The sequence below is a fragment of the Colossoma macropomum genome, unplaced genomic scaffold, assembly GCF_904425465.1.
Source record: "Colossoma macropomum unplaced genomic scaffold, Colossoma_macropomum, whole genome shotgun sequence".
Taxonomy (NCBI): domain Eukaryota; kingdom Metazoa; phylum Chordata; class Actinopteri; order Characiformes; family Serrasalmidae; genus Colossoma; species Colossoma macropomum.
In genome coordinates this window covers 24,321,496-24,346,442 of record NW_023494803.1, presented here as the reverse complement: position 1 = coordinate 24,346,442, position 24,947 = coordinate 24,321,496, and the positions used below count along the sequence as shown (strand labels likewise).

Below are 24,947 nucleotides of genomic sequence, written 5' to 3'. Positions count from 1 at the left end.
AAAAAACAGTCCTTAAAACTCTTTGAGAGAGAGGAGAAAATCAAGCTCCACTCTTGCCTCAAATCAGAAAAAAAAAATCCACAGATGTTTCTGGCCATCCTTCCACTGTAAGAGGACAACTCAACACTGAGTCTGAAAGGATGTGTAGCTGTCAAGAAGCTTTTACCGAGAAAAGACAGTAGACAAAAAAGAAGCTGCTGGTGTTCTCACCCCAGAGTCCAGACATCAACATCACTGAATGTGTTTCGGATTACTTGGAATACAACCAACTTCTAAGACTGAACTTTGGAGGTATAGATTTAATTGAAAAACTGAAAGCAAGTGTCCCAAAGAGAATGTAAGCTGTAATAAAGGGTGAACATCCTTAATAAAGTAATAAACACCCTAAACACTGAACATTTTGATCTTATATTTAGTTGTTGAGACTTCTGTGGAATTTTCTACTAAATATATGCTTTCTGTTTTTCCCCCTCACTTTGAAAAACGAATGGCTTATACATACTTAAAAAGATGGTTCTTCAAGTGTTCTTTAACAAAGAAAATGGTTCTATATAGAACCATGAACACTCAAATGACCCTTTGCATGATTAAATGCCTCTTTGCACGGTGAAATGGCTCTTCAGATTGGTGGACAATGTGCTGCAGATGGTTCTATACAGAATCATTTTAAAAAGTTTTATACTTGACATCGTAACAATAGAAAATGTACTGATAATGAATGATTAGTTCTGGATCACAAACACCACTCAGACTCCTAAAGGTATTGGATGGTGCTGTAATCACTCCACAGAACACAGTTCCACTGCTCCTCAGCCTAAAGCTGAGGAAATGTCTACTACTCTAGCCAATGTTTCACATTGGGAAAGGCTCATGAAAGGCTGATCCAGTGTGCCCATTCTATTGGCGATGCTTTTCTATAGAGGGTATATGAGCTGTATAAATGCCTGTTGCAGCAAAGGGTGCAACTTAAAGTAGCCGAAATTCACTCATTAAAAGAGACATCTGGATACTTCTGAACATATACTGTATATTCAAATGTTCAGCAAGAACATGCAAGAAGGTAACAGACTTAACTATTGAAAAAGTGTCCTTTTCTGAAATGTGGTTTCTCTTTCTCCTAGTATAAAACACTCATTAAATAAAAGCATTGCTCATTAAATAAATGTCAGACGAGAAGCAGCACTACGGAAAACAGTTAATTAAAATGTCCAGGCTGAGGTCAGTTCTGTTCGTATCTGAGCCTGCAGCAAGATGGTGAGCAAGTCAGTGTTCTTTGTGATTCCTCCACTCAGGAAAAGACGGTGGAGGCAGGTAAGGCAATGGCCACCAAGAAGCTTGAAATGAGTTTATGTAAAAAAAAAAATAATAATAAATAAATAAAAAAAATTAAAGCCTGTGGCTTAAACGATGAGTCATCTCACGTTAGAAGGCTCAAGACAAGAACAGGGTTTCAATCTTGGTGAATTAAAATGCAAATCAAGGAAACGAACCAAATGACAAGCAAACCTTTGCTTAAATGTTGATTATTCCCCTGAGTGTAAACCGAACCCACATTTTTAATAGGCCCTTTAAGGCAGTTTCTGCTAATGTCACTGCGATCTATCAACCAAAGCATCCTCTCACCACACAGCCTGTTCTGTTCACAAACCAGCAGCAGTTTGAGGGCGAATGATGCAGTACTTGCTGAAGCCCAAAATAACACAGGGAGAGAAGAAAGCAGAGGAAGAGAGAGGTGAATATGCCCGTCTGTGCTGATGTTACTGCTCTTTAATGTTTCCCTTCATAAATTATTGACACACACTGAGCCTGTGTTCATATTTTATGAGCAGATATTAGTGAATAAGAGCCATCTGTGGTCTGGTGACCACGGAGGAATACAGCCAGCTGCTACAGACATGATCTACTTTCAAAGGATGATAGTCATGTTAAATTGCTGAGGATTAAGTTCAGAGTTTGAGAAATCCTAACTGAATAACTGAAACATGGCGAAGTGTTTCTGATATGAGTAATCACTCTACACTGGAGTCAGTCATCAATGAAACTGCTACAAGCAGCTAAACGCATAACCAAAGAGCTGAAGACTTCCTGTGGGTTTCAATGAAAACCAAACACTTAGCAGAAAGACAAATATTAGTAACTTACACTCTAGCCCAACTCACCTCAAAAGAAAGAGAAAGAAAGAAAGAAAGAAAGAGAGAAAGAAATGAGGAAAGAAATGTGGAAAGGTAGAAGAAAGAAATAAAGAAAAAAGAAAGAAAGAAAAACAAAAAAAGAAAGAAAGAAAGAAAGAATGAAAAAGGATTGAAAAAGAAGAAAAGAAAGAGGGAAGAAATAAAGAAAAGAAGGGAAAAGACATGCAGAGAAAAGAGAAAGAAGAAAGAAATTAACTGCGAAGATGAACTGGGTAAATGAACTGCAGAGGAGCTGAGCTGAATCACTAGGGGCTGCACTCGTCCTTCTACCACTAATGAAGATGTGACAATCATAAAACAGAGGAAGGTTATTACAGAATCCAGAAACATATGATAGGGAACCTACTACAGTGGTGCTTTACTGTAATCTGCGAAAAGATCAAGCAAAAGATCATAAATTCCTTATGGGACATACCTTTGTTTTTCCCACATGAAAATAGAAAACAGCCCCCGGGGAGGGGGTCAGTTTTAAGAATGTTCACACACAATGACGTAATTAAAAACTGACCTTCCGAACTCAGTTAATGTCAAATACAAACATCAAAAGCAGCAGTGATGACATCATTTAAGAAGAACAAGTCACATCCCAATGTTTTTTTAAACAGTAAAAGGAGTTGCTACCAGACTAAAGCCAAATATTAAGATACCCTGCAGATGAAGCAGGCTACAGAGATCCTTGTTAAGACTTGAATATAATTTATAACTTTCACTCTCCAAGGCCATGATCAGTTGTTGTGTCTGCACTAAGTACACAGACCAGCCCAAGGCCAGATGATTAGTGGTGCTTACACTATAGTCTCATTAGTCCAGGGCTGTGTCTGGGGAGCGTCTCTGAAAAATCCCTGGTGTAATCTACACACCTTCACAATGGAATCTATATCTGTGAAATGTCTGGGATTCAGCCTGGCTATACTGCCTGCACAGGAGTTACAAATTTTCAAGTTAGTTGCATGGAAACAGTTATGGAACAATATTTGTCTTCTGGCTCTAGTAAAGCAGAGTAGTTTTGGATACAATCAGCGCTGATAAAAATAACAGAAAGAAACAATTAGATAGATAAATCTAGGCTAATAATGGAAACATCTTTCTTATTTTTGAGAAATAAATATTTGCTTACCTGAACCACTTCTATCCCTCTTTTCCTATAAGAGAAAACAAAAACATTATAAGCATTCACAATACATGCATGCCTTGATATCAAGTATTGACACTTATTCAAGATTAAGTATTCAAGTATCATTATTACATGGTGACTACTCACACCTCATTGGTAGATAAATCATTTTAAAGCATCATAATTAACAGATATTTTCCATCATTTTGTCACTGCGATTTGACAAACACATTAATTACATTCACACTTGTGAAAATTCCTGAAACTTCTATACAATAAAAGTTAAAGATAAATGAGCACTCGCACAATGTTATTTAGCCCAAGACTATGTTTAAAGTGGCAGTGCTATTGCTTCTTAAACCCACTATAAACAAATAGAGCTGAACAGTCTGGTTCTGGAAGTAAAAATCCCTTTAATAACCCTCATAAGGAATTAGATTTTTAGCCATAAAACTTTAACTGCCCAACACAGACCTATCACAAGTCAAAAGCCAATTTGGTTTCAACTTTTTTCCTTTAAAGTGTTTTATTCCCCATTTCTCGTAAAGAAATATACTATCCGTAATCCTTAAAGTGAGATCCACCAGTCAGCGACATTGTTGTTTCCATCTAAGTATCAACTAAGTCATTTAGTGCCAGAAAAGCATGAAACAGTCTCTAGTGGATAGCTTGAAAACCAAAGTCAGATGGTGTAGTGGACTGTACTTTGAGGCGCAGTTGTATTGGGGTTGAGGGGCAGGTTATCGGTTCTATTAGAGACAGTGTAAAAAAATTGCACACACACAATTGTGTTGGGTTTTTGCAGCCAATAAATCAGTATGTTAGCTTACAGGCAGCTATCGTGAACTACACCCAAATCAAATCATTATGACGCTGCTATGCAATACAAACACATAGACGACATGAACGTCCTAATATATTTATATAATATTGCACAATGCAAGGTGTGTAAAAGGAATTAAATTAATTAGGAATTTAATACAATTTTAAATTAATATAGATTATTAAAATCTTTCTTTCATAGTAACGTAAGCCTCACTGAACTATGGCTCACTGTACACTGAACTAAGCAACTTGCTAGCACGAAACCATAAAGACAAAAAGCAAATGCTATAAGTAAATAAAACTTTAATATAAACAACAAAAGCACAAAATAAAATTAGCAGACAAAATATGTGGCTACAAAAGCTGAAAATGGCTTAGATGAGAGGAAAAGTGATAGGTTGACATCATTCGCAGTGCTTTTTAGGATAAGTAATTCATTCCAGTTAAAAATGTTAAGTACACAGTCTTGTAACTTTTTTGCTCCACATAAATGTTTATAATGTCATGATTGATCTTGTAGCTGGTTGGTTGTGTTGAGTGCTTAAAATTCTTTATATAAGAATTTTTCAAAATGTCAGTGGAGAAAATGAATGTGATTTTTACTTCTGGAACCAGAGCTGCTGAAAAAGTGAGTGGTCACTGTTCAGTTCTACAGCAGCATGTCCATGACTGGACAGTGATGACTATCAAGTAGTGCTGCAACAAATATTCAATAATATTCGATAAATAAAACATCTGAAAGCAAAAAAGCCATCTGAATAACTTATACCAGGCATTTTAATAAAATGCTTCAATGAGCTACAGTGCATCGCTTTTATCAGTTCAACAGAAAACAAATTTTTGTTTATGAAGCTAAACCCTAGCAAGACCAGCAGCACTCTGGTAGCAGCGCAGGTAAAAAGAGCTAGATGGTCTGCCTGTGTGTCACCAAAAAAAACAGTGATTTACAATTAGCCTTTTTCATGTCAGTAAAACAGTCCTTTTCTGTAAAAAACACAGCAATATCACAGCTGTAGTCAGAGGCTGGCCTATTCTCTACTGCATTTACTTCTGAGAATAAATTACAACACACAGGTCAGCGAGCCGCACATCCGGAGCAGAAACAAAGACCTTGTTTACACCTGGTGACTTCATATGACTAGTATCTAGATTGTATCCTGATAATATTTTGGCCATATTCATTTACACTTGGCAGTCAAATTGCAGTCCAGTGATTAATCTAATTGCTGTGTGGGACAGAAAATGCAAATCCGCTTGTTATGCGGCATCCAATAACCTCGTCTTCCTCGCAGACATGGATCACGTGCCCACTGTTTTACTACAGAGACTACCACAGGACCTTATCTTCAAATCTGCATTCAACAGGAATTTTTTAAACTTTGGCTACAGATAGTGCTGTTCTGGTTCTGTTGTTTTGTGTATTAAGCAGGATGTCGTGTTTTCAAGTGGTATCAAATCTGTGCTGTAGAAGTTCTCGAATGTTGGGTCCTTGTGACGTCATTATAAATCACTTGTCTAATGTTCTTTGCAAAAAGTGTAAAATAGTTGCACAGGGCCGTCATTTTATCCTCTTTATAAGTTGCTGCTCAAACTGTTTGAAAAAGCCTGAACTGACCGACGCAGGAGAGCGAAGGAAACAAACAGCATTTTAATCAATGTTTCTTGTTTTCTTTATCACTCAGATGATTTGTTAAGTGTTAGATTTTGAACCTCTGTTGTAGTCCTACTTAACCTTTTGGGTTTTCGGTGGCCAAAATTTGGGTGCATCCCTAGAAAAGAACAGATGTGCATGGTGTGTGGCCGATATGACAGGCTATGCTCATTAGTGGATTTTATGCAGTTTCTTTGAGGGAGTCTGTAAAATGTACAGGATAAGCACATAATATAGATTATATGGGTTCTTTGGCTCTCTTCAGAAATCATGAATAGAACAGGGAGGTGAAGGGGGGAGGAAGTGAGGGCAGGTCAAGAGAACATTTAAACAGAACAGAACTGTTGACAGCTGTACTCAGTGAAAACAAGATACTCCAAATATTTTTCAGAAAGTGAGAAAACTATTTAAAAAGAAAAAAAGGTGAGTACATTTTTTAAAAACATGAGTAAATGGCATTTCAGTTTTAAAAAGGTGTGTAAAAGGCGTTTGTGTTTCATCCTCCACTACATCCCTGCTTACGTGTTAAGGAACTTTTACACTGTAAACCACAGAAAAATGACTGCCCAATCATAGATGCAGCCTGTGTCTTATCTACCCAGCATCAACCTGACAGAACAAAGAAGTGGTCTACTTGATGTCTGTGATCTACCACACAAGCCGTGCATGCCTGAAAGCAAAAAAAATTGGACATACACAACTGTGTTGGGTTTTTGCAGCCAATAAATCAGTATGTTAGCTTACAGGCAGCTATCGTGAACTACACCCAAATCAAATCATTATGACGCTGCTATGCAATACAAACACATAGACGACATGAACGTCCTAATATATTTATATATTAAGCAAATTCCACAAAACAGAATAACTTGAACTACAAGAAAAGCTAAGACAGTTCTGAAGACTGTACGCAAGCATCAACTGGAAAAACCTATCAACATTTTTTCCATTCCATTGTTGGGAATGGCGTGATAGTGCAACTTACGCAGACATGACGTGCTCTCATGTTTGTAGGTCATTTTTCAGGGGAGGCTTGTTTACTCGGAGCAGTTATAAAAACAAACCAAAACGAAGTTGGAACTGAGCACTAAATATCAAAATGGAGATGCAATCAACTATATCATCCATGACGTTTGGCCCACGTCACCACATCCGGCAATATTTGTGACTACTTACTTTTCAATAGGAAATTAAAGAAAACCTAAAAATATCTGTTGCCTAGCAACACAGCCGCAAGAAAGAGAGGAGCCATTATTGGACATGGGAGAAGAGACAACATGAGACAAGCTGATGTCACCAACACCATTTAGAACGACATCAGGGCATCATGATGCATTAACACTGCCTACTTGTCTCCAAATTCACGGGTGTTCGGACTCTTCTATAAAACTTACCACAGAGGCCAAACAGAGGTCAGTTATCACAATGTCTATCTACCCCAGGATAAGCAGACATGCCAAGAATTACATTGCACTATGTAGCCTAAAGCACTACATGTTAATCTCATAACCAACAGCATAGGCAGACAAACAGAGACAATAAGGTAACGAGGCAGGTTTTCTGAGTGTATGTGTGCCTGTAGAATCAAGGATAGTGTGAGTATTACATGAAAAAGGTAAGTCATTTTAACAACACCCCAGGCCATATGTTTCAAAAGACTTTAGTTAATCTATTCCTCAAAATCAGTGATTGTTTCAGAGGGGCTGACACAACATGCCTGAACTCATCATCACTTTGGAATATGCGGCCACAGTGAAACTTCTCACTCATAGCTGGGAAGGGCAGAACAGGCTAAAACCAGGAGTCTAGACTGAAGAATTACAGCAGCACAGTATTCAGGACTGTCACAATTACGTGATTAAAAAAATACTGCATTCACACTTCGGTCCATACAGTCCTTAAATGGAAACTAAGCTGTAAAAACTGCCCATTTTAAAATCATTGTTTTCGTGAAGTCACAAAGAAAAACATTTTTACATGCATGTGCCAATTGAACCTACAACCGTTAGGCCCCTTATTTACGATGAAGCTGTAAGAAGTGTTTCAGACCAGAGTGCTTCTTAAATGAAAATATAGGGCATCCAATCAGAACTGAGGTCATCTACGTACATCAGTCTAAACGGCAAATTAACAAAACACCCTGTTTCATTCAAATGGATTAAGAACAGCTGGGAAAAAAAAATAATGTAAAGAGGAATTATGTTTTTGGGACGTAAAACAAAAACATCACAAGTGGACCAAAGAAGAAAAAAAATGATATGAAAAATGTAGATAAATTTACCTCTGCAAAGAAACAGCAAAGATTAGTGGCCAATTTGCAACTGGATATTTTGCAATTTTCCTACTAGCCTCCCTTTCAGTAAGAAACTAAGCCTAATAAACAGACCCAGTCCAATAAAGTGTTTTTGGAATCTTTGAAAGGATAAGCATAGTTATACATAGTTAAGTCCATTTTTATTTGGCTTTTTTTTATTATTATTTTCGGAACTCAGATTATTCAACCATCAAAGTAACTAATAAATGACTTGACTGATAATATAACCAATAACAATATAACAATAGAACATAATCAAATAATATATATAATTACATAATAATATATTATATTTTATGACCCCATTTCCAAAAAAGTTGAGATGCTTTTCAAAATGTAAATAAAAACAGAATGACATGATGTGCAAATCATGTAAACCCTATATTTAATTAAAAATAGAACAAAAACAATATATCAAATATTGAAACAGAAAAATGTTATTGTTTTTTGAAAAATGCAACAAAAAAAGGAATACATTTAAAAAAATTTGGGACACAGGCATGTTTACCACTGTGTTGCATCATCTCTTCTTTTAACAGCACACTGTAAGGGTTTGGGAACTGAGGAGAACAACTGCTGTAGTTTTAGAAGTGAAATGTTTTCCCGTTTTTGCTTGATAAAGGATTTCAGTTGCTCAACAACATTTATTTGTATAGTGTTTTTACAACTAGTGTTGTCTCAAAGCAGCTTTACAGAAAAGCAGTTTAGGAAAGGATCAAAAGAATAAAAGAAAAAAATAGAAAATAAAAGCAAATAAAAAGGAGTCCATGTATAGACTGTTCAACAGGGTCTCCTTTATCGTATTTTTCATTTCATAATGCACCAAATGTTTGCAGTGGTGACAGGTCTGGACTGCAGGCAGGCCAGTTTAGCACCCAGACGCTTTTAGTACAGAGCCATGCTGTTGTAATACAAGCAGAAAGTAGTTTGACATCGTCTTGCTGAAAAAAGCAAGGCCTTCCATGAAAAAGACATTGTCTGGATGGCAGTGTATTTTGCCAAATCCTGTACATACCGTTCAGCATTAATGGTGCCTTCACAGATGTGCAAATCCCCCATGACATGTCCACTAATGCACTCCGGTACCATCATGAATACAGGGTTTTGAACTGTGCGTTTAACAAGCTGGGTGGTCTTGGGAGGATGCAGTGTCTATGATTTCCAAAAATAATTTCAAATTTTGATTTGTCACACCACAGGACACCTTTCCACTTTAATCTTAAATGAGCTCTGGCTCATTTTTTAATATAAGTTTAATATAAAAATAAATAGTTAAAGTATATCATCCCATTCAAAGCTTGCCAATAAGCTTTCTGACTAAGCTGTGTCACCCTGACACCTGGTGTCACCATGACCAAGCTATTTATTATTACTAAAGACACCGGTTTGAGAGATACCAAGGGCAGTATTCAGATACCCTTGTTTTTCTTTATATTGCATCTTGTTCACGCAATAGGAAAGAGATCCAATCATGAAATGGTTCATTGCCAAAGCTGGATTTTTTTGTTTAGTCTACAACACAACCAAGGGTAAATGAAATAGTGCAGTAGAACAATGTGGTGTCTCGTTGGCGGGCACACTGTGCACACAAACCACAAAAAGCTTCTTCACTAGACCATCCAGTCAAATGTACTTTCCATGAAAACGAATGTTTGGTTAATATGCAGCTGCGAAAGGTTTACCAATCTTTTTGACAGGATATGAGCTCAGCACTGCAAGTGAAACCTGATACTGAGCACAATTAAACTTACTGACTCTGACTACCTAACACCTAAAGCACTAGTGAGGAGTTCAGTATGTCAGTGCAGAGCATGGTCTTTTATAAATAGCACACTTACAAAGAAAGCCAGGTTCTCAAGAATTAGGGGTAAAGGAGGATCCAAAAATAGATTTAAGAATTTAATTTTTTAAACTAGCCCATTCAACCTGTAATAGATGGTCTTTTCAATGAGGCTTAGCTCTGCCATCTAGATCTGCAGAGGGTCCAGACAGTGACCTTGCTATCTTTATGCTAAACTTCTTTCCTTGCTCTCTATATGGTCATTTAATTGCCCATGCAGTCGTGAACAGGCTCGTGGTGTTTGCTTTTCAGCACAAGCTTGGCTCCGGCTTCATCTGGATTCAGCAAGGAATCACCCACCTCAGTCATCAGCTGTCTAGGACAGGAGTAGCAAACACACACACACACACACACACACACATACACACACACACAAAGTGCAGTGCATTCACGGTTACCAAAAACACTCATCATTTGGCTCTTGAGCCCTGTCGTTGCCATGCTTCGCTTGTTGCCCTGGATACAAAGAAACTGTCGAAAACAGCCACTGGGTTGGGTTGTAGTATACAATTCAATGTGTCTGGAGTGTGCAGTGTTTTTGTGGGAGAGTGAGGGATCAGGACAGAGGGGAAAAAAGAAAAAAGAAGAAAGAGAGAAAGAGAAGAAAGAGAGAGAAAGCAAGAGAGAGAGAGAGAGAGAGAGAGAGAGAGAGAGAGAGAGAGAGAGAGATTGTATTCATGGTCAGTCCACCATAGCCAGCATGCCAACTTCACATGTCAGCAGAGATTAGAAGCCTTTTCACACAGAAAGCCTTGGGACAGAAGTGGGGTTTAAACACAAGCCAGGCAGGGAACACTTTCAGCTTTCAACACTTTCTCCTTAAAGAATAAGCTGCCATTTGCTTCAGACGGACTGTACGTTGCTTCTGAGAGAATACTGAAGTGACAACATTAACTAAAAAAAAAAACATGTAAATGGATTGGATTGGACATCAGCCACTACAGTAATCGCAGCTAAATCCAACAGTGCCAGCTCTGACAGCAATCTCAAACTGCTCCGTTTGGATCAGGGATATAAACGATTAACTGATTAACCGATTAACCATTAACTGACAAGTAAACAATTGTGTGTCCAATGCTATTGGTTAAAAATCGTTAATTTAATTTAATTTCCTAAATACAACAGTTAGAAAAGACAGGTTTATTATTCAAGCTGAGCAGCGCATAAGGGCACAATATGCAAATGGTTCCACAAATAAGGCCTATTAAAAAAAATGAAGCATTGCAGTTAAACACAGAGGTGTGCAGGACCACTTTTCGAGAGAACAACAGCACAACTACAAAGATGTACCAAAATTGCACTCAAGGACGTGGTGAAGATTTTCGAGAGCTACTAAGGTACAATGAACCAGAGCTAGTCCCGTTTCTAGCATTTATGTTCATTTTAACGTAGGCTAGTAATGAGGGCTAAATAGACTCAAATAAATTTAGAACTTTAAAATCTAAAACTTTCAGTAGCCCATAAAAATATCCCGCTCATTTTGTTAACTTTTTAGAAGCTGGTCATATAACCATGAACACAACCAGGGTCTTATGTAGGGTATGTTTAATAAGGTTTTAGGACATTTACTTCATATGCCTGCCCCTCACCTTTCAGTTCTACATTTCATATTCCATAAAGGGAACATTTTTAATATCTTAAAAAAATTAAAATAGAATTCAATTGATGTGTGCGCTAATAACCGCTTGTGAATTAAGTATTTTACATCAGCTTTGAACATGGCTCAGTCAATCTATGCTGGTAGCCACTAGCAAAGAGACATTTACTAAAACTTGTATCCCTAATTTGGATTATTGTGTAAACTGTCAATGCTGAATAATACTGTGCAGGAGAAGCTCTGACCATTTTTGTGACATTCACCCCTAAAAAAACAGACTATGGGAAAATGCAGATCAAGGAAAAGAACTGGCCAAAACAAAGCTCAGACCACCCCAGATGTTTTTGACATCACCAAAAAGGGTACACAGACACACACACACGCACATTTTTTTCTTAAAGAATGGTAATAGCTGCACCATTACTGTATTCTTACCAAATGCAAGGCTAAATCTTAAAAAGACTTGAGTTAATGTAATTCCTTCTGGCTCCTGCAGCCTTACTCAGATCTATCCTAACTCGCCCTGGCAGCTGCAGAGGTTTGGTCAGGGAGGTTACGAGGAGATTATCGTTTTAATCTACAAAACATTTTTTAATCTGTGCTAGAAAAATCACAGAGCTCTGTGAGTCACCAGCAGTCACTGTGCTGTCGGCAGTACGGCAGAGACGTCCACACAAACTACAGAGAGTTTTAAACAGCAATTTACAGTTTATAAATCCCATTTGCGATACACAGTTATAGTAACTACTAGGTAAAGCCTTCACAGCTGCTTTCGGCTTCTATACTCATTATTCTTTCAGGACCTATTGAATCAAGTCCATTTTTATGGTTTAAACTTTAAAGATTTTAAGTTTCCTTTCACAACATAACTTACATCTAGGTATGATATAACTGTACAGATGAGTATCAGAAGAAAATGCTGGATCGGATATTGGAGGGGGGAAAAATTAAATCCAGTCTAATCCTGCAACAAATCTAGTCTAAAAAGCACACACTCACATTCTGCAATATGATGTTTTTAGTATCTCTTTATGTGGAGTAGTAGTGTTTATGTAGTTTGAGTATGATAGTCTACTTGTAGATGCTCATCTTAAGTGAAGTGCTTCAGTCAAATTTGGTAGTTTTTAAAGAAAATCAGTATTGGTCAAAGGAAAAAAGAAAGTGGTATTATGGTTATGGTTCCATTTCTTGTTTAGACACCATAAAAAACGACATACTCCTGCCGACATCTCTAAGATATTGATGAAATTAGTTACTTTGGCCCTAGTTTCGTTAATTTTTTTTTCTGATATATCTGTTTGTCTCACATATTTACTGCTATAAGCACTTTACTTCAATACGCAGTAATAAAAAAATGTGCTATAGTCTTGCAGACAGCACAGGGGATACCATATCAGCCAACCAATGTATCAGCTGTGCTCTAGTTCAATGAATTCTAGAGAAGCAACACAGTCACTCTGACCATTTCCTTCAGCTGTACAGCAAACCAAGGGCCAGTGTCATCATTCTGGTGTTTGAAACCACAGAGTAAGCCTTTGAGAAACAGGATGCAACACATGCTACCATCAAACAACAAAATGCAGTTATCATATTGATAACAATAAACTCCTGATATTTTACACTTTACACAGAGTTTGTGCACTATTCTTCCAACGCTTGCTGTGGCTCTGTCAAGGCTTTTACGCAAGAAAAGATACTCATATCCTTACAGTCACTGCTGTTAACACTAATGCTTAGTGACATGCCTGACTGATTCAATTAACACAGACATACTCTACTTGACCACATCAGACCATTAAGCATTAACACAACATACTATGTTAACATTATTAACCTAATATGCAGACTAAAGTTGTAATTAAAGCTAAACGAATAGGCAACACGTGTTCTTTTAAGCTACTGTCCTCTCAGCATTGACAGCAAGAACAGTAATAGCAGTGTATGTTTGCCTGAGACTAAAAAATCAGCAAAGTGTAGCCTGGTTTAGGTCAGAAATACGTGGACATACACTGCCGTTGACTGACAAGAGCCTGCTGCTTACAGTGATCACATTGTTCAAATCTTTTTTTTGCTTTCTCCTCTCCCTCTTTCCCCACTCACACACTCTCTTTTTCTGTTTCTGAGGCCTCTAAGGAAATCCGATGCAACGCAAGCTCTACACATTACATAATTGTTCATTCAGCTGGAGACTGATACAGTGGGGTACAGCGTGCAGCGAGTTATACGAGAGAGAAAGCGAGAGCAAGAGACACACAGAGTCACTCTTGCTCACTCACAAACTTGCTTTCAAATTTGGGTTACGGTGGCTTCCTCGCTCTTTTCCTTCACATGCATGCTCACAGCCACACTGAGCTATGCCAGCTCTGCTTGGGCCACATTAACATGGCAATCATCTACTCAGCTTAAATGCCCTCATGGTTTTGTTTTGCTGTCTTGCTATGCTCACTTGTGTTCCTTCTAATGTGATCCCTGCCCTCACTCTATCTGAGTGCTGCCTAATAAACCAGGATACAATATTAGAGGTCTAAGTCCAAGTCAATATCCAAGTAATAAGGGAGACATGAACATACACTGATGATGATGACAGCCTACAGCTAAAAACTTCACTCAGAATGCTCCTCCTGATTAGTTATGATAATGTAGGATAGGCCTGTGTGTCAACATGGAGCGAGTCATTCATTTCGGAACACGAGATACAGTATGAATGACGAAATCACCACATGGCTATTGCTAAACTGATGTTTCACACAAACAGTATGTAGGATGGTGGACAATCCAGCTGATGAAATTCCCCTACAATAAATCATATGGCTCTGAATTTGAATATCACCAGTTTTGTTTCAGTTTGTGATTTAAGCAGTGTACTACTGTACTGCTATTCAGAAAGTACAGTAAGAAATACCACACTTACTAACAGCAGACATCATGTGACGTTAAAGGGGGGCAATATGGCAATACTTTTCGTTCCTGTAATAAGTTGTCACAATATGTCATCGTGGATGTCAGCAGTTAAACTCTGACCGAATGCAAAGACAGCATAATTAGACCCGTTTAACTGCATTTAGTGTACTTCAGTGAAACAGTGAATAAAAATGATCACCTTAATGTGGCACGACTGGTTCTTCTTTCATCTGTTCCAACTTGTCAAACCTCAGATAAACTAAACATCATGACGCATATGGTGTATCATGAAAACATTCTCAAGTATCGTGTTTATTACTGCCAGATCACCCACCCCTATGTGAACTGCCTCTTTGGTAGCCAAATTAAATAATGCAAACTAGTACTTAGATTTACACCTACTTATTCAGTACTCTATTCATCTTTAAATCACTTTTCCTTTTCCTTTTACTTAAAACAAGCCTCTTTTCAGAAAGATTTTACACTGTGGGTTTCAGTAATGAAAAAAACATGAACATACATACTGAGAACAGGCACAGAGATGTAACCACGTTTCTCCAAATTTAGAGCAGGGCAGTAGATTAACCCGTTTACATTTACCGCCGCATTCACCACATAGTGTAGCTAACAAAGATGAGATTCAGCCAAGATTTCTTAGAAAATGGACAACGCTTACCTGCACATGTCAGCGAAGGCCAAAAAATTGAGTTTCTTCATTTTCTTCTCGCTGAGCCAGTAGCCCACGCGTCTACCTCTCAGAAACGTCTGCATCTTCTCCTGTCAGCAGCCAGCCGAACCTCCCAGATGTGACAGACTCGACCTAGCTAGCTCTCCAGCGATAACAGGAAACCGTTTTCTTACCCAACCCTGCCAAGTCAAGTCGAGACAGAGCCAATCAGCCAACATGTCAGACATGCACGTTAGCGCGTTAACCGCCATTTAATCTTACAGTAATCACAAAGCCGACTGTCGCCGATATGATCTGGATCTCAATCACTGCAGGGCAAAGTCATGATGCTCAAGTTAAGACTGCTAACCCAACGGTACTAGCTAGACTAGGTAGCTTAGCTAACTGTGAGGAAGAAATGTAGCTTATGTTAGACTGATAATGATGCTAACTATCGACTGTTGGCTAGTTAAACAGGTTTTTCAAACGTCGGTTCAAAACAACAACTCGATTTTCTTGTCTGTTTTACCATGAACCCATTAGAAGAGAGAAACAAACAGCTAGCAGCAACAGCAGCACAGTTACTACGGACTTCTTGGTCAGCTCGGTTTCCAAGACGTGAACCCAAGGCGTGCAGGGTAGATATTATGAGCTACATAAAGATACCGCAGATACGTTTCACATGTCTTCAACGCTGCTGGCCCACATTTGGACATTTGAGGCGGAAATCAACAAAAAAACACTTGTTCAGTTGGCTACCTACCTAGCTAGCTAACACATCTTCCATTCCGTCGGATATCAACTGCCTTGCAGGTTAACGTTAGCTAGTTAGCTTGCTCGTGGTCTCTCCGTTCTCCATGATCTTCCTCGGAGGAGCTCGTTAACGGACGTGCTGAGAGGAAAACCGAACACTATAACTTCGCTGTATACAGTCCGATCAGGCTGAAACTGCTAACTGGACACCCACACGGATCACACCCTCTTGACGTAAGGCTGGTTTCATTCAAGTCAGGCTGCCAGCGCTTTCTTTCCAGCCGTGACTTACGACAGCGGACTGTTCTAGCAGCTCACACGGCACCATTGCCGCTTGGTGGTGAATACAGGCATTTTTCTCTTTTGTATTTTTGTACATGTCCTGTAGGTGGCGCCTGTGTACCATACTAACAGCCTATTCCTCAGATCTTTCGAGTCCCAGAAGTCAACACCATTAATAAACAATTCGAGTGAGTAAAACGTTTGTTGTTGTTTTTTTTTAAATATAATTTAATTTATTATATTAAATATAAAATATAATATAATTGCAAAGCAAGTAGAAAAAAATAAGGAAAGAGTTATACCACCGATTTCCCAAACCTTTTGTATTGGTTACCAAAATACCTAAAAAAATACAGCTTTAAAAGGACCATAAGGACCTAAGTTATGTTAAAATAAAAAATGTTCTCTCGTTGGGTGAGGTTACGGTAACTTTCTGGCGAGCAAACTTTAAAGAGGATAAAAATATTCATGCTAAGCCACTTGTCAGTGAAAATTCTGATTTATGTAGTTTTATTTGTAACGTTACAAATAAAACTACATATCAGAATTACATATAATTTATGTAGAAATGTAAACCATTTCTGTTTTAGAGGTTCCATCGCCTCTGAAAATGTTAATTAAATAACCATTCACAGTGGTATATACAGTCCATTTAGAGCCAGATATAGACATATTTTTTACTAGTATAACTGAAATAGTGTTGGACATTCCATTAAAACATTCCATCTGTGAAACCAGTTTTTAATCAATCGCTCCTGGTTCAAGCCCTCTTGAGCACTCCCATATAAATACTGAGAAGACCAGTGATTTAAGCCAGCAGACAGATGTTTATAGTTTACATTTTTGCCCATCTGACATTTCACTGAAGCTCAGGGGATACACTTTTTTGCAAAGTAAAAAATATTTTTTTCCACACAGTCCAGATGCGAAAGACAACAATTCAGCAAATACATACTGTACAACATAAAAAATATAACTTCATAATTTCTGGAACTATCTGTACAACTGTTTAAAAATGTATTTACAGACATTTAATGCATTTTCTGAAAGATTTTACATTGGATGAGGAAAGGAAGTGCTTTTGGCTGCTTTTCACTGTATCATTCAAACACAGTGTGGTCCCTCTTTTCTGTCTGATTTCTGTTCAGCGTCGTGCTGCCGGGCTGGCCAAAAGGCTCAGGATGGATGAAAGGCAATGGAGCTTCTCTTTCACCAGCTCTGGTAACTTCTCATTCTCCTTATATCTAAGACAAAAAAGACAATGTCAGAATCGGCAATGCATAAATATCATAAAACAGTTTACTCTTCATTCATTCTTTTTTACTAATGCGCTTTACCTGGTGATGTGTCCATCAGGGGATGTGAATATGATGCAGGAGACCCCTGCCTGAACCACCAGCTGGGACCCATCATTAAACTGAACCCAAACTTCTCCACTTGTTAGCTAAAATACAAATAACATTACATCTATAATGGTCTATAATGCTTCAAATGATCTAGCAAAGCACAGTTAATTAAATTAACTTGACATGTTACAAATACATCACTACACAATGTTATTGCATAAAATGAGTAATGTTCCAAAAAAGGTGTGTTGTGTACATCATTCCACATGTTATTTTATTCCAATACATGCCATTTCTACATGAACACTGCTCAGTTTTTACCTGAGAGGCCCAGCCAATGTTGGGTACAAAGATGGACTTGAGCACTTTTCCTGTGTTGACACTATGCCCCTCTTTGGCCGACTGGGGTGAGCTGCCTTTAGCTAAACTCGCTGTCGTAAAATCAGACCCATTGTAGGAAATCATCTACAGTTAAGTGAACAAAAGAAAGTACATTACACCATCTGGCATATCTCAAGTTATACAAATGAAGTACACAATGTGAGCTTGAACAAAACACAATGTACTTCAGAGTGGTCCCTTTAATTTATGTCATCAGGCTATCCACTGTAGACATATTTTAACTTAAATGGTACTGTCAGACAACCTCACATCAGTATAATGGCATTGTTTACTCATAATCACAATGCAAAGGCATTATATAATAAAAGCTTTGACAAAGGTGTCTCACTTACAGAAGGGGTGATGTGGGGAGGCTGAGGAGGACTCAGGCACACCTGAGCTACCTCAGCAGGGACTGTAGGACCCTGATCAGAGGCAGGCTGGGTCAAGGGGAATGGTGAAGCAGGAGTAGTTGGTCTCCTGACAGATATAAAGGAAACACTACAATCATGCAAGTGAGACTGATTCAGCAGAGGAGACATTTTAGTACAGAAGAGAGAAGAGCCTCAGTTTATTTATGTAAATAAATTAGACTATAAGTTGTATGAGTTTCTGAAATTTTGCAGCAAAAAGAGCCCCAGTCTGACCTGCCAATAGTGATGGGGAAGAATGGTGTAGCTCTAGCACTGCGCTGCTCCTCAGCACTGATGGCAGCCTCCAAAGACAGACACATTTTGTGCCCCTGAAAGTAATAAATACACACAAACATACTTAATGGATTTACTTTATGTAGCTACCTCAGATATGTCCATTAGGAACAATGTTGTAATAAGAGACAATGTTGTAATAAAGGACAAATGAGCTGTCCATGGAAAAAAACGCTCAGAACTACTGCCAATAGTACAACCACTAGCATAAGGAAAACACTGTAGCCAGCTTATCACAGATTAGTTTATTTATAAATAAAGAATAAACAAGTGCAATGTGTAACAAATTTATGATCATGTGAATAAATAATCAGCATTACCTCTTCTGTAAGCTCCATGTAGAGCCTGCACTCAGGGCTCACGCCACTCAGGCCTACATCCCCCTTCACTGTGTACGACTTGCCACTCTTCTCCACCACCCGCACCTGATCACTCGTCTTATGGGTTTTTGCACCTAAACGAGGAGGGCAAATGAAGAGCACTACATTATTTGACATCAAATTAAGGAATGGTCTATACTCAATTATCATATTGAGACAACAAAAATTGTACTTTTGAGTAAAATCAATATTTAAAGCTACACTATGTAAGATCAGTTAATCTGGAAACATGCTGAAGAACATTTTGTAACGTGGGTTGTGCTTCAGATCCCTTCCCCAAGTGCACAAAATCGATAATTGAATACTCATACAATGTGCACTCAAAGAGAATTCAGTCAAAACTTCATAAACAACACACTGTGTCCAAGATACAAGTTGAATTATCTGCTATCGTTATCATAGCTTCATCAGTAAAATGCTGATTTTGCATTTGAGACCTAAGCATCAAGTGGGACCTTCCTTCTGAGCCTGTACATGTAATGTTCATACGTAAAGACATATGATGTGGTCGGAAAAACCCAGGTGAAATGTAACCAGACACCTCTGATTCTTAAATTAGTATTTCAGTGTGACTCGCAGCAGCGCAAGGACACCATGTTTTAGCATGTTTTTTTCTTCCTGATTCAATAATGCTACTTCTTTAGATTTTAACAAAAAAAATCTTAAATAGGGCAAGTTTAAAAACAAAAAAGGTGTGGTACCCACCATCATAGAAGCACACTTCCAGATCTGCATTAGGTGAGTTCTCCATCAACATGCACTTGGCAAACTTGGTATACAAGGTTACTTTAGGAGTCTTTGACTTCACCAACTGAACAAACTTGGTGGCGTACTGATACTTTTTCCAATATTTCTCTAAAAAAAAAATTTGAGCATATAAATAATTTTCCTGTTAATGAGGGCAAATAACAACTAAATTGACAAAGCCAAACATAACTGTAAATTTCATTCCAATTTCAGAATCTTCTTTAAGTCATGCAATGTTACCTGGTAAGTCTTCATAACTGCATATAAAAATATCTTCTGGAGGAGAAGGCGGATGGTCCAGGACAGGGAAACCTTTACCTTCATTGGGCTGGTACACAGTGACCTGAATGAACAAGTCAATCAGTTGTATTTAATTCTTCACAACTTTGTTTAATTAATGACACTTTTCACTGAGTAAATGATTGAATAAATGACTCAGCACACAAACTATTCTCTTACCATGGAGCCATTGCAAGATATCCTCAGTACTTCTTTGACCCTCTCCTGAGCTCCCTGGCCTTTCAGAAGCTCCATACACACCTCTCCTGTGTCTAGGATGCTAACCTGAAAAGAAAATGTATCAGGATATTATGCACAACCAACAAATACTTCTTGGTCTTGTACTTATTACATCATTCTTGGATATTTCGTAATGGCAAAGAATTCTAAGGAGCGATTAGCCTTATGCACTCACCACAGCATTTTTGGTTTTCTGTCTGATAGGTTTCAGTCTGGCTGCACAGAGAGGAGGAAATGGACTCTTTTTCTGCTTCCCCACATTAGCTTTACTCTTGGACAGGGAAGACAACTGCATATCTAAACAGCCTTGAGGAGCCAAGAAGTGGCCCCCTCCGGGCCCATCCACCCTGCAGGTCCCTGGATTGTTTTGCAAGGAAGAATGAACGTATGGGTGAGGGGGGAGTTCACTAATTCCTCTCACTGTTGGTCTGTCACTGCAGGATGATACAGCCCCCACTGCCTCCCGCCCAGAATAAAAACTTCCACTGCTGCTGTGGCTGCTGACATCTGCTGGTCTCTTGAAAGACCCTTACAGTTAAAAACAAGATTGGAATTAGTCTTGCCATAATGATTCTTTTCAACGAAAGGAAGTGTCAATATTAGTCTTGTTTTAAAAATATTAAAAAATCCCATTAAACATAATTAAAATACCATCAGTGCTGAACCACGGCTGTGTCTCGGAGTCTGACTTCTGTAGTCTGATGGGATGCACTGGAGTGGTGAAGGAGGATCCAGGGCTGACGGAAAAGAGTAAGAACTGATTAATGAGAACTAATATGTGATTACCAAGAACTGATTGGAAGTGATATATCCAATACTATCCAAACGACTACAGGTCCAAAGTGTAGCATTTATCGTTCATTGTATCTTTGAATAAACAGGATTATATCTTTCAATAAATAGAACATGACAAAACAGGTTATAGATGAGTAACAATCACCATCAATTAGCACAATATAGTTGCATGAAAAATCAACAAAACATGATTCAACCAGAGGCGCCCAAACGTCTGCATATGACTGTATATTATTGGAAACTTCAGCATTTAGTTGTTTGAACTATTCTTTTTACTGTCAACATATGGTTTACAATAGGGATGCACAATGATACTGGAATTATAACGGTATTGGCTGATAATTGCTTTTAAAAAATACTGACAATAAAACAGATTTAGATTTGACCAATATTTCAAACTGACATTTGACGACAAATTTATTGTACCCTGTAATAGCAAAATGTTTAGGTGGTGCTGACCAACTGTGCTAAACTACCTGTATTTTATTCGTTTTATTACATTTATTACACTTTATTGTAACCCTCTACAAAAAAGTAGCCAAGTTCTCTGCAATAATCCAGTCCCAATTTCTATACTATTTTCATGTATTGGAATTGGCAGATATGTGCAAGAAACATTCAATATCAACACTGGCCCAGAATTCCCACATTGGTGCATCCCTAGTTTACAATGTATTGACTTAAAGTTTCTAAATTACTGACTTCATACAATGCCATCTTTTAGTTAAAACAAGTGCAACAAAACATTTCATACCCTTTTACTTAGAGGATTCCATTCCATATTGAAATAATCATACAGTCAGCAAAATAGGCAACATCAAAACAATTAAATTAAACTAAATGTTTTCATGTACTTTACTAATGCTAAAGCCTCTTACTTTGCCGGCTGTTTGACAGGAGGGGAGGGTAGTCTTCCATGTTCAGTGTAGCCATGAGAAGTGTCCTGGTAATTAGACGTTGATTGGAAAATCCGGCCAGAGCCTGGAAGCATCTCCTCTGAGTGGCACCGCTCCAGCTCCACCTCTTGTCTGGCATGGCTAAACCCAGCACCGGACCGATCAGAGGAGTGAGCCCGTCTCAGGTAGCGGGAATGAGGCCTTTCACTGTCCACATCCACAGGAAGCCTCATATTACCTGGTGGATGTGGCTGCCAGTCTTGCCCTCCCTTATAGCTGGAGCAGGTGGAGTGCTGTGACTGGCTGGGGAGTGGCACCATGCGGTTTGGTAAGGCCTGGCCAATCACCTGCCGAGCTTTTCTCTGGAGCCGGCTACCACTGTTGTTAGTGGCATTGGATGCAGTAGATATTGTTGCTATGCCACTATCTATAGAGCCGCCATCGCTAGCTCCAGAGTCTTTGCTTGTGGTTGGTCCACTATGAGTCATAAAAGGGTGGTCCAGCACCGCTGAGAGGCTGGGCCTGAGAGTTGGATCCTTCTGCAACAGTTGACGAATGAGATCCTGAGCTTCAGCCGACACGTGAGTGGGCATCTGGTACTCTCCCAAAACCACTTTGCTGAGAGTGTGTTTGACAGTGTCCGTGTCGAAGGGAGGCCTGCCCGTCAGGAAGGCGTAGAACATGCAGCCCAGGGACCAGACGTCCGACTCCAGGCCATGAGCGCTGCGTGTGGCCACCTCAGGAGAGATGTAGTTGGGTGTGCCACACATGGTGAAGTGCTTCTCGCTAGGCAGCTTGAGCTGCGTGGCGAGACCAAAGTCTGCTATCTTTATGTTCATGCTGGTGGTGAGCAGCAGGTTGGACAAGGTGAGGTCTCTGTGCATAATGCCATGGGTGTGCAGGTACAGCATGCCCTTCACAATCTGGTGCATGAAATGTCTCACTGTTGCAAGAGAGTCAGAAATTACTATACTCAAAAAAGACAAATCATAGAAATATAATTGAGAAGATATTCAAAATGAAAAAAACATTAAAATCACAGATAAGACAAAACTCACCTTCTTCTTCTGTGAAAGGTTTCTTCCTGTCTTTCAGATAACGGCTCATCTCCCCATTATGGCACATCTCCAGGACCAGGTACACATAATTACTGTCCTCAAAGTAATTGTACAGCTGTAACCAAGGAAAACAAAAGGGTGGGGAGGATCAACAGATGGTTACCAAAATGCAATAACGAGCCTGTTAGAGCTGAGAAGCTATAAAAGTTGAGGCAAACTCAACTTTTACCAATCCAAATAATTTCATGGCATTCACAGTTTTCATAGCATTCACATTTTTATCTCTGACCAGTCATTAATATCTACATTTGTTATTTCTGAAGATCAATTACATTACATGTACATTTGTTATTTCTGAAAATCAGGTAAGCACAGCTCAACAGCTTAACCTAAGGAAATCCCTGAGGGCAACTGTAACTCACCTCCAGTATTGACGGATGTTTTAACCGACACTGGATCTCCACCTCATTAATGACACGTTGGACCATGCCAGCTTTGTGCATGGCCTTCTTATCAATCTGCACAGATACAAACCACATAATTACTGAGAACAGATGCCACACACAACCACAGCACCAAGGCAGAACACCCATCTGTTCCAACACAAAAACACCAAAATGAAACGCAGAGGGGACAGTCTTACCATTTTGATGGCCACCTCCAAGCCTGTGTTCACTGATTTTGCTCTGTAAACGCATGCGAAGGATCCCTTACCAAGTAAGGTGAGAACTTTGAAGTCCTGAAAACAAGGAAACATCACTATGGGCAGCCAGATTCATTAAGTGCATTCAGAGCATCCATAACATCCCAATGCAAAATCCGTTCTCTTCATTCAGCCCCAAATAATGAGATTTTTACTACCTCGATTTTAAGATCTTCTGAAGTCCTCAGAATTTTACCATCTACTGCACATGTCCCGTTTTTTGTTAAGTTTTGAATTAAAGACTGAATAACGTCAAACATCTTTTCTGAAGTCGAATCTCTCGCCGCCACCTGTTACCGATGTGACCGCTGCTCAGCTCGGCTCCCGTGTGCATCTCGAGCCGAGGCGTCCTTGGTTACCCGCAGCTGACAGCGACACTGGGCGAAGCAGCAGACGCGCGTTTCTACCCGCTAATTCACTACAATTGGACGCCTTCGCTGTCTCCTAGCAACCGCACAAATCCCAAATCTCAAAACACAAATCGCCAGGCTACAGTCTCCAGAGACAGAAACAACGGTTAGAAAACTGCACTCTTTATTTACGGTCTTCGGTCTGCTGCGAAGTCAGTCGGCAGCCATCGATTTAACTCGGACACGCCAGTGAGTTAAAGCGTCTTGTTCGAATTTCTCCGTTCCACCTTAAATGGTGCCAGAATGTAACTACTGCACCATTTAAGGTGGAACGGCGAAATTCGAACAAGAAACTGGAAAACAGGAGGCCGACCTCAGCTTCGTCTATCAACTTTCAGTGGGCTAGCATGCCAGTTAGTTAGCTAGCTAGGTTAGCTAGCCAGACGAGTAACCAATCTTATCGCTTGACGCCGCGGCTGGTTGAAAGACTGGAGTCAGTAAACACAGGACATTAGCGGTAAACAAACGGACCATCTAACCGCACTAACTACCAGCCTGAGTGCGTTTTAAACGGTGAGTAATCCAGCAACGGCTAGTTTAGTTGCCTAAAGCTAACTAAATTGCCCCCGCAACTTCACTTACCTCAATTTTATCGCCAATTGAGACACTCATCTTGACTTCATAGCCTAAAGAGTCGTTCAGCGTGCTAAAATCTTTCGTTTTATTTCGCGAACCGTGGTTCTTCGCTGACTGTCATGTTTGAAAATACATTTATGTGTTGTACTTTTGTTCCCCTCCAAAACATTTGCTTTTCCTCCATTTTGAAAAGTCCGCCCGTTAGATTTGTGGTGACGCGAGTCAACGTCATCATGTCAACTACCAATAGAGAGTTTGGAAGAACACAACACGGAAGGACTCCAGCTGAAATT

At 39.1% G+C, this 24,947-nt stretch overlaps 2 protein-coding genes across 2 annotated transcripts in view; both read right to left on the bottom strand.

Moving 5' to 3' along the window:
• The window catches only part of itpk1b (inositol-tetrakisphosphate 1-kinase b), a 41,158-nt gene extending 25,017 nt beyond the window's left edge, over positions 1-16,141 (bottom strand). Inside the window, exons 1-3 of the mRNA XM_036593897.1 lie at positions 15,865-16,141; positions 15,111-15,301; positions 3,310-3,334 (exon numbers count right to left, since the gene is read on the bottom strand). Of these exons, the coding sequence (XP_036449790.1) occupies positions 3,310-3,334; positions 15,111-15,205 (120 nt within the window). The 5' untranslated portion in view covers positions 15,206-15,301; positions 15,865-16,141. The remainder of the gene's footprint in view (positions 1-3,309; positions 3,335-15,110; positions 15,302-15,864) is intronic.
• A 919-nt stretch (positions 16,142-17,060) lies between these two features.
• On the bottom strand, positions 17,061-24,849 carry plk4 (polo-like kinase 4 (Drosophila)). The gene is made up of 16 exons (XM_036593896.1): positions 24,661-24,849; positions 23,609-23,704; positions 23,388-23,483; positions 22,966-23,080; positions 21,890-22,850; positions 20,868-20,953; positions 20,392-20,744; positions 20,157-20,261; positions 19,938-20,040; positions 19,656-19,805; positions 18,891-19,024; positions 18,511-18,605; positions 18,217-18,343; positions 17,804-17,947; positions 17,474-17,580; positions 17,061-17,380 (listed from the first exon to the last, which is right to left on the bottom strand). The coding sequence occupies exons 1-16, from the start codon at positions 24,688-24,690 to the stop codon at positions 17,281-17,283; spliced, it is 2,802 nt and encodes a 933-aa protein (XP_036449789.1). The 5' UTR covers positions 24,691-24,849; the 3' UTR covers positions 17,061-17,280.
• Positions 24,850-24,947: the final 98 nt, after the last annotated feature.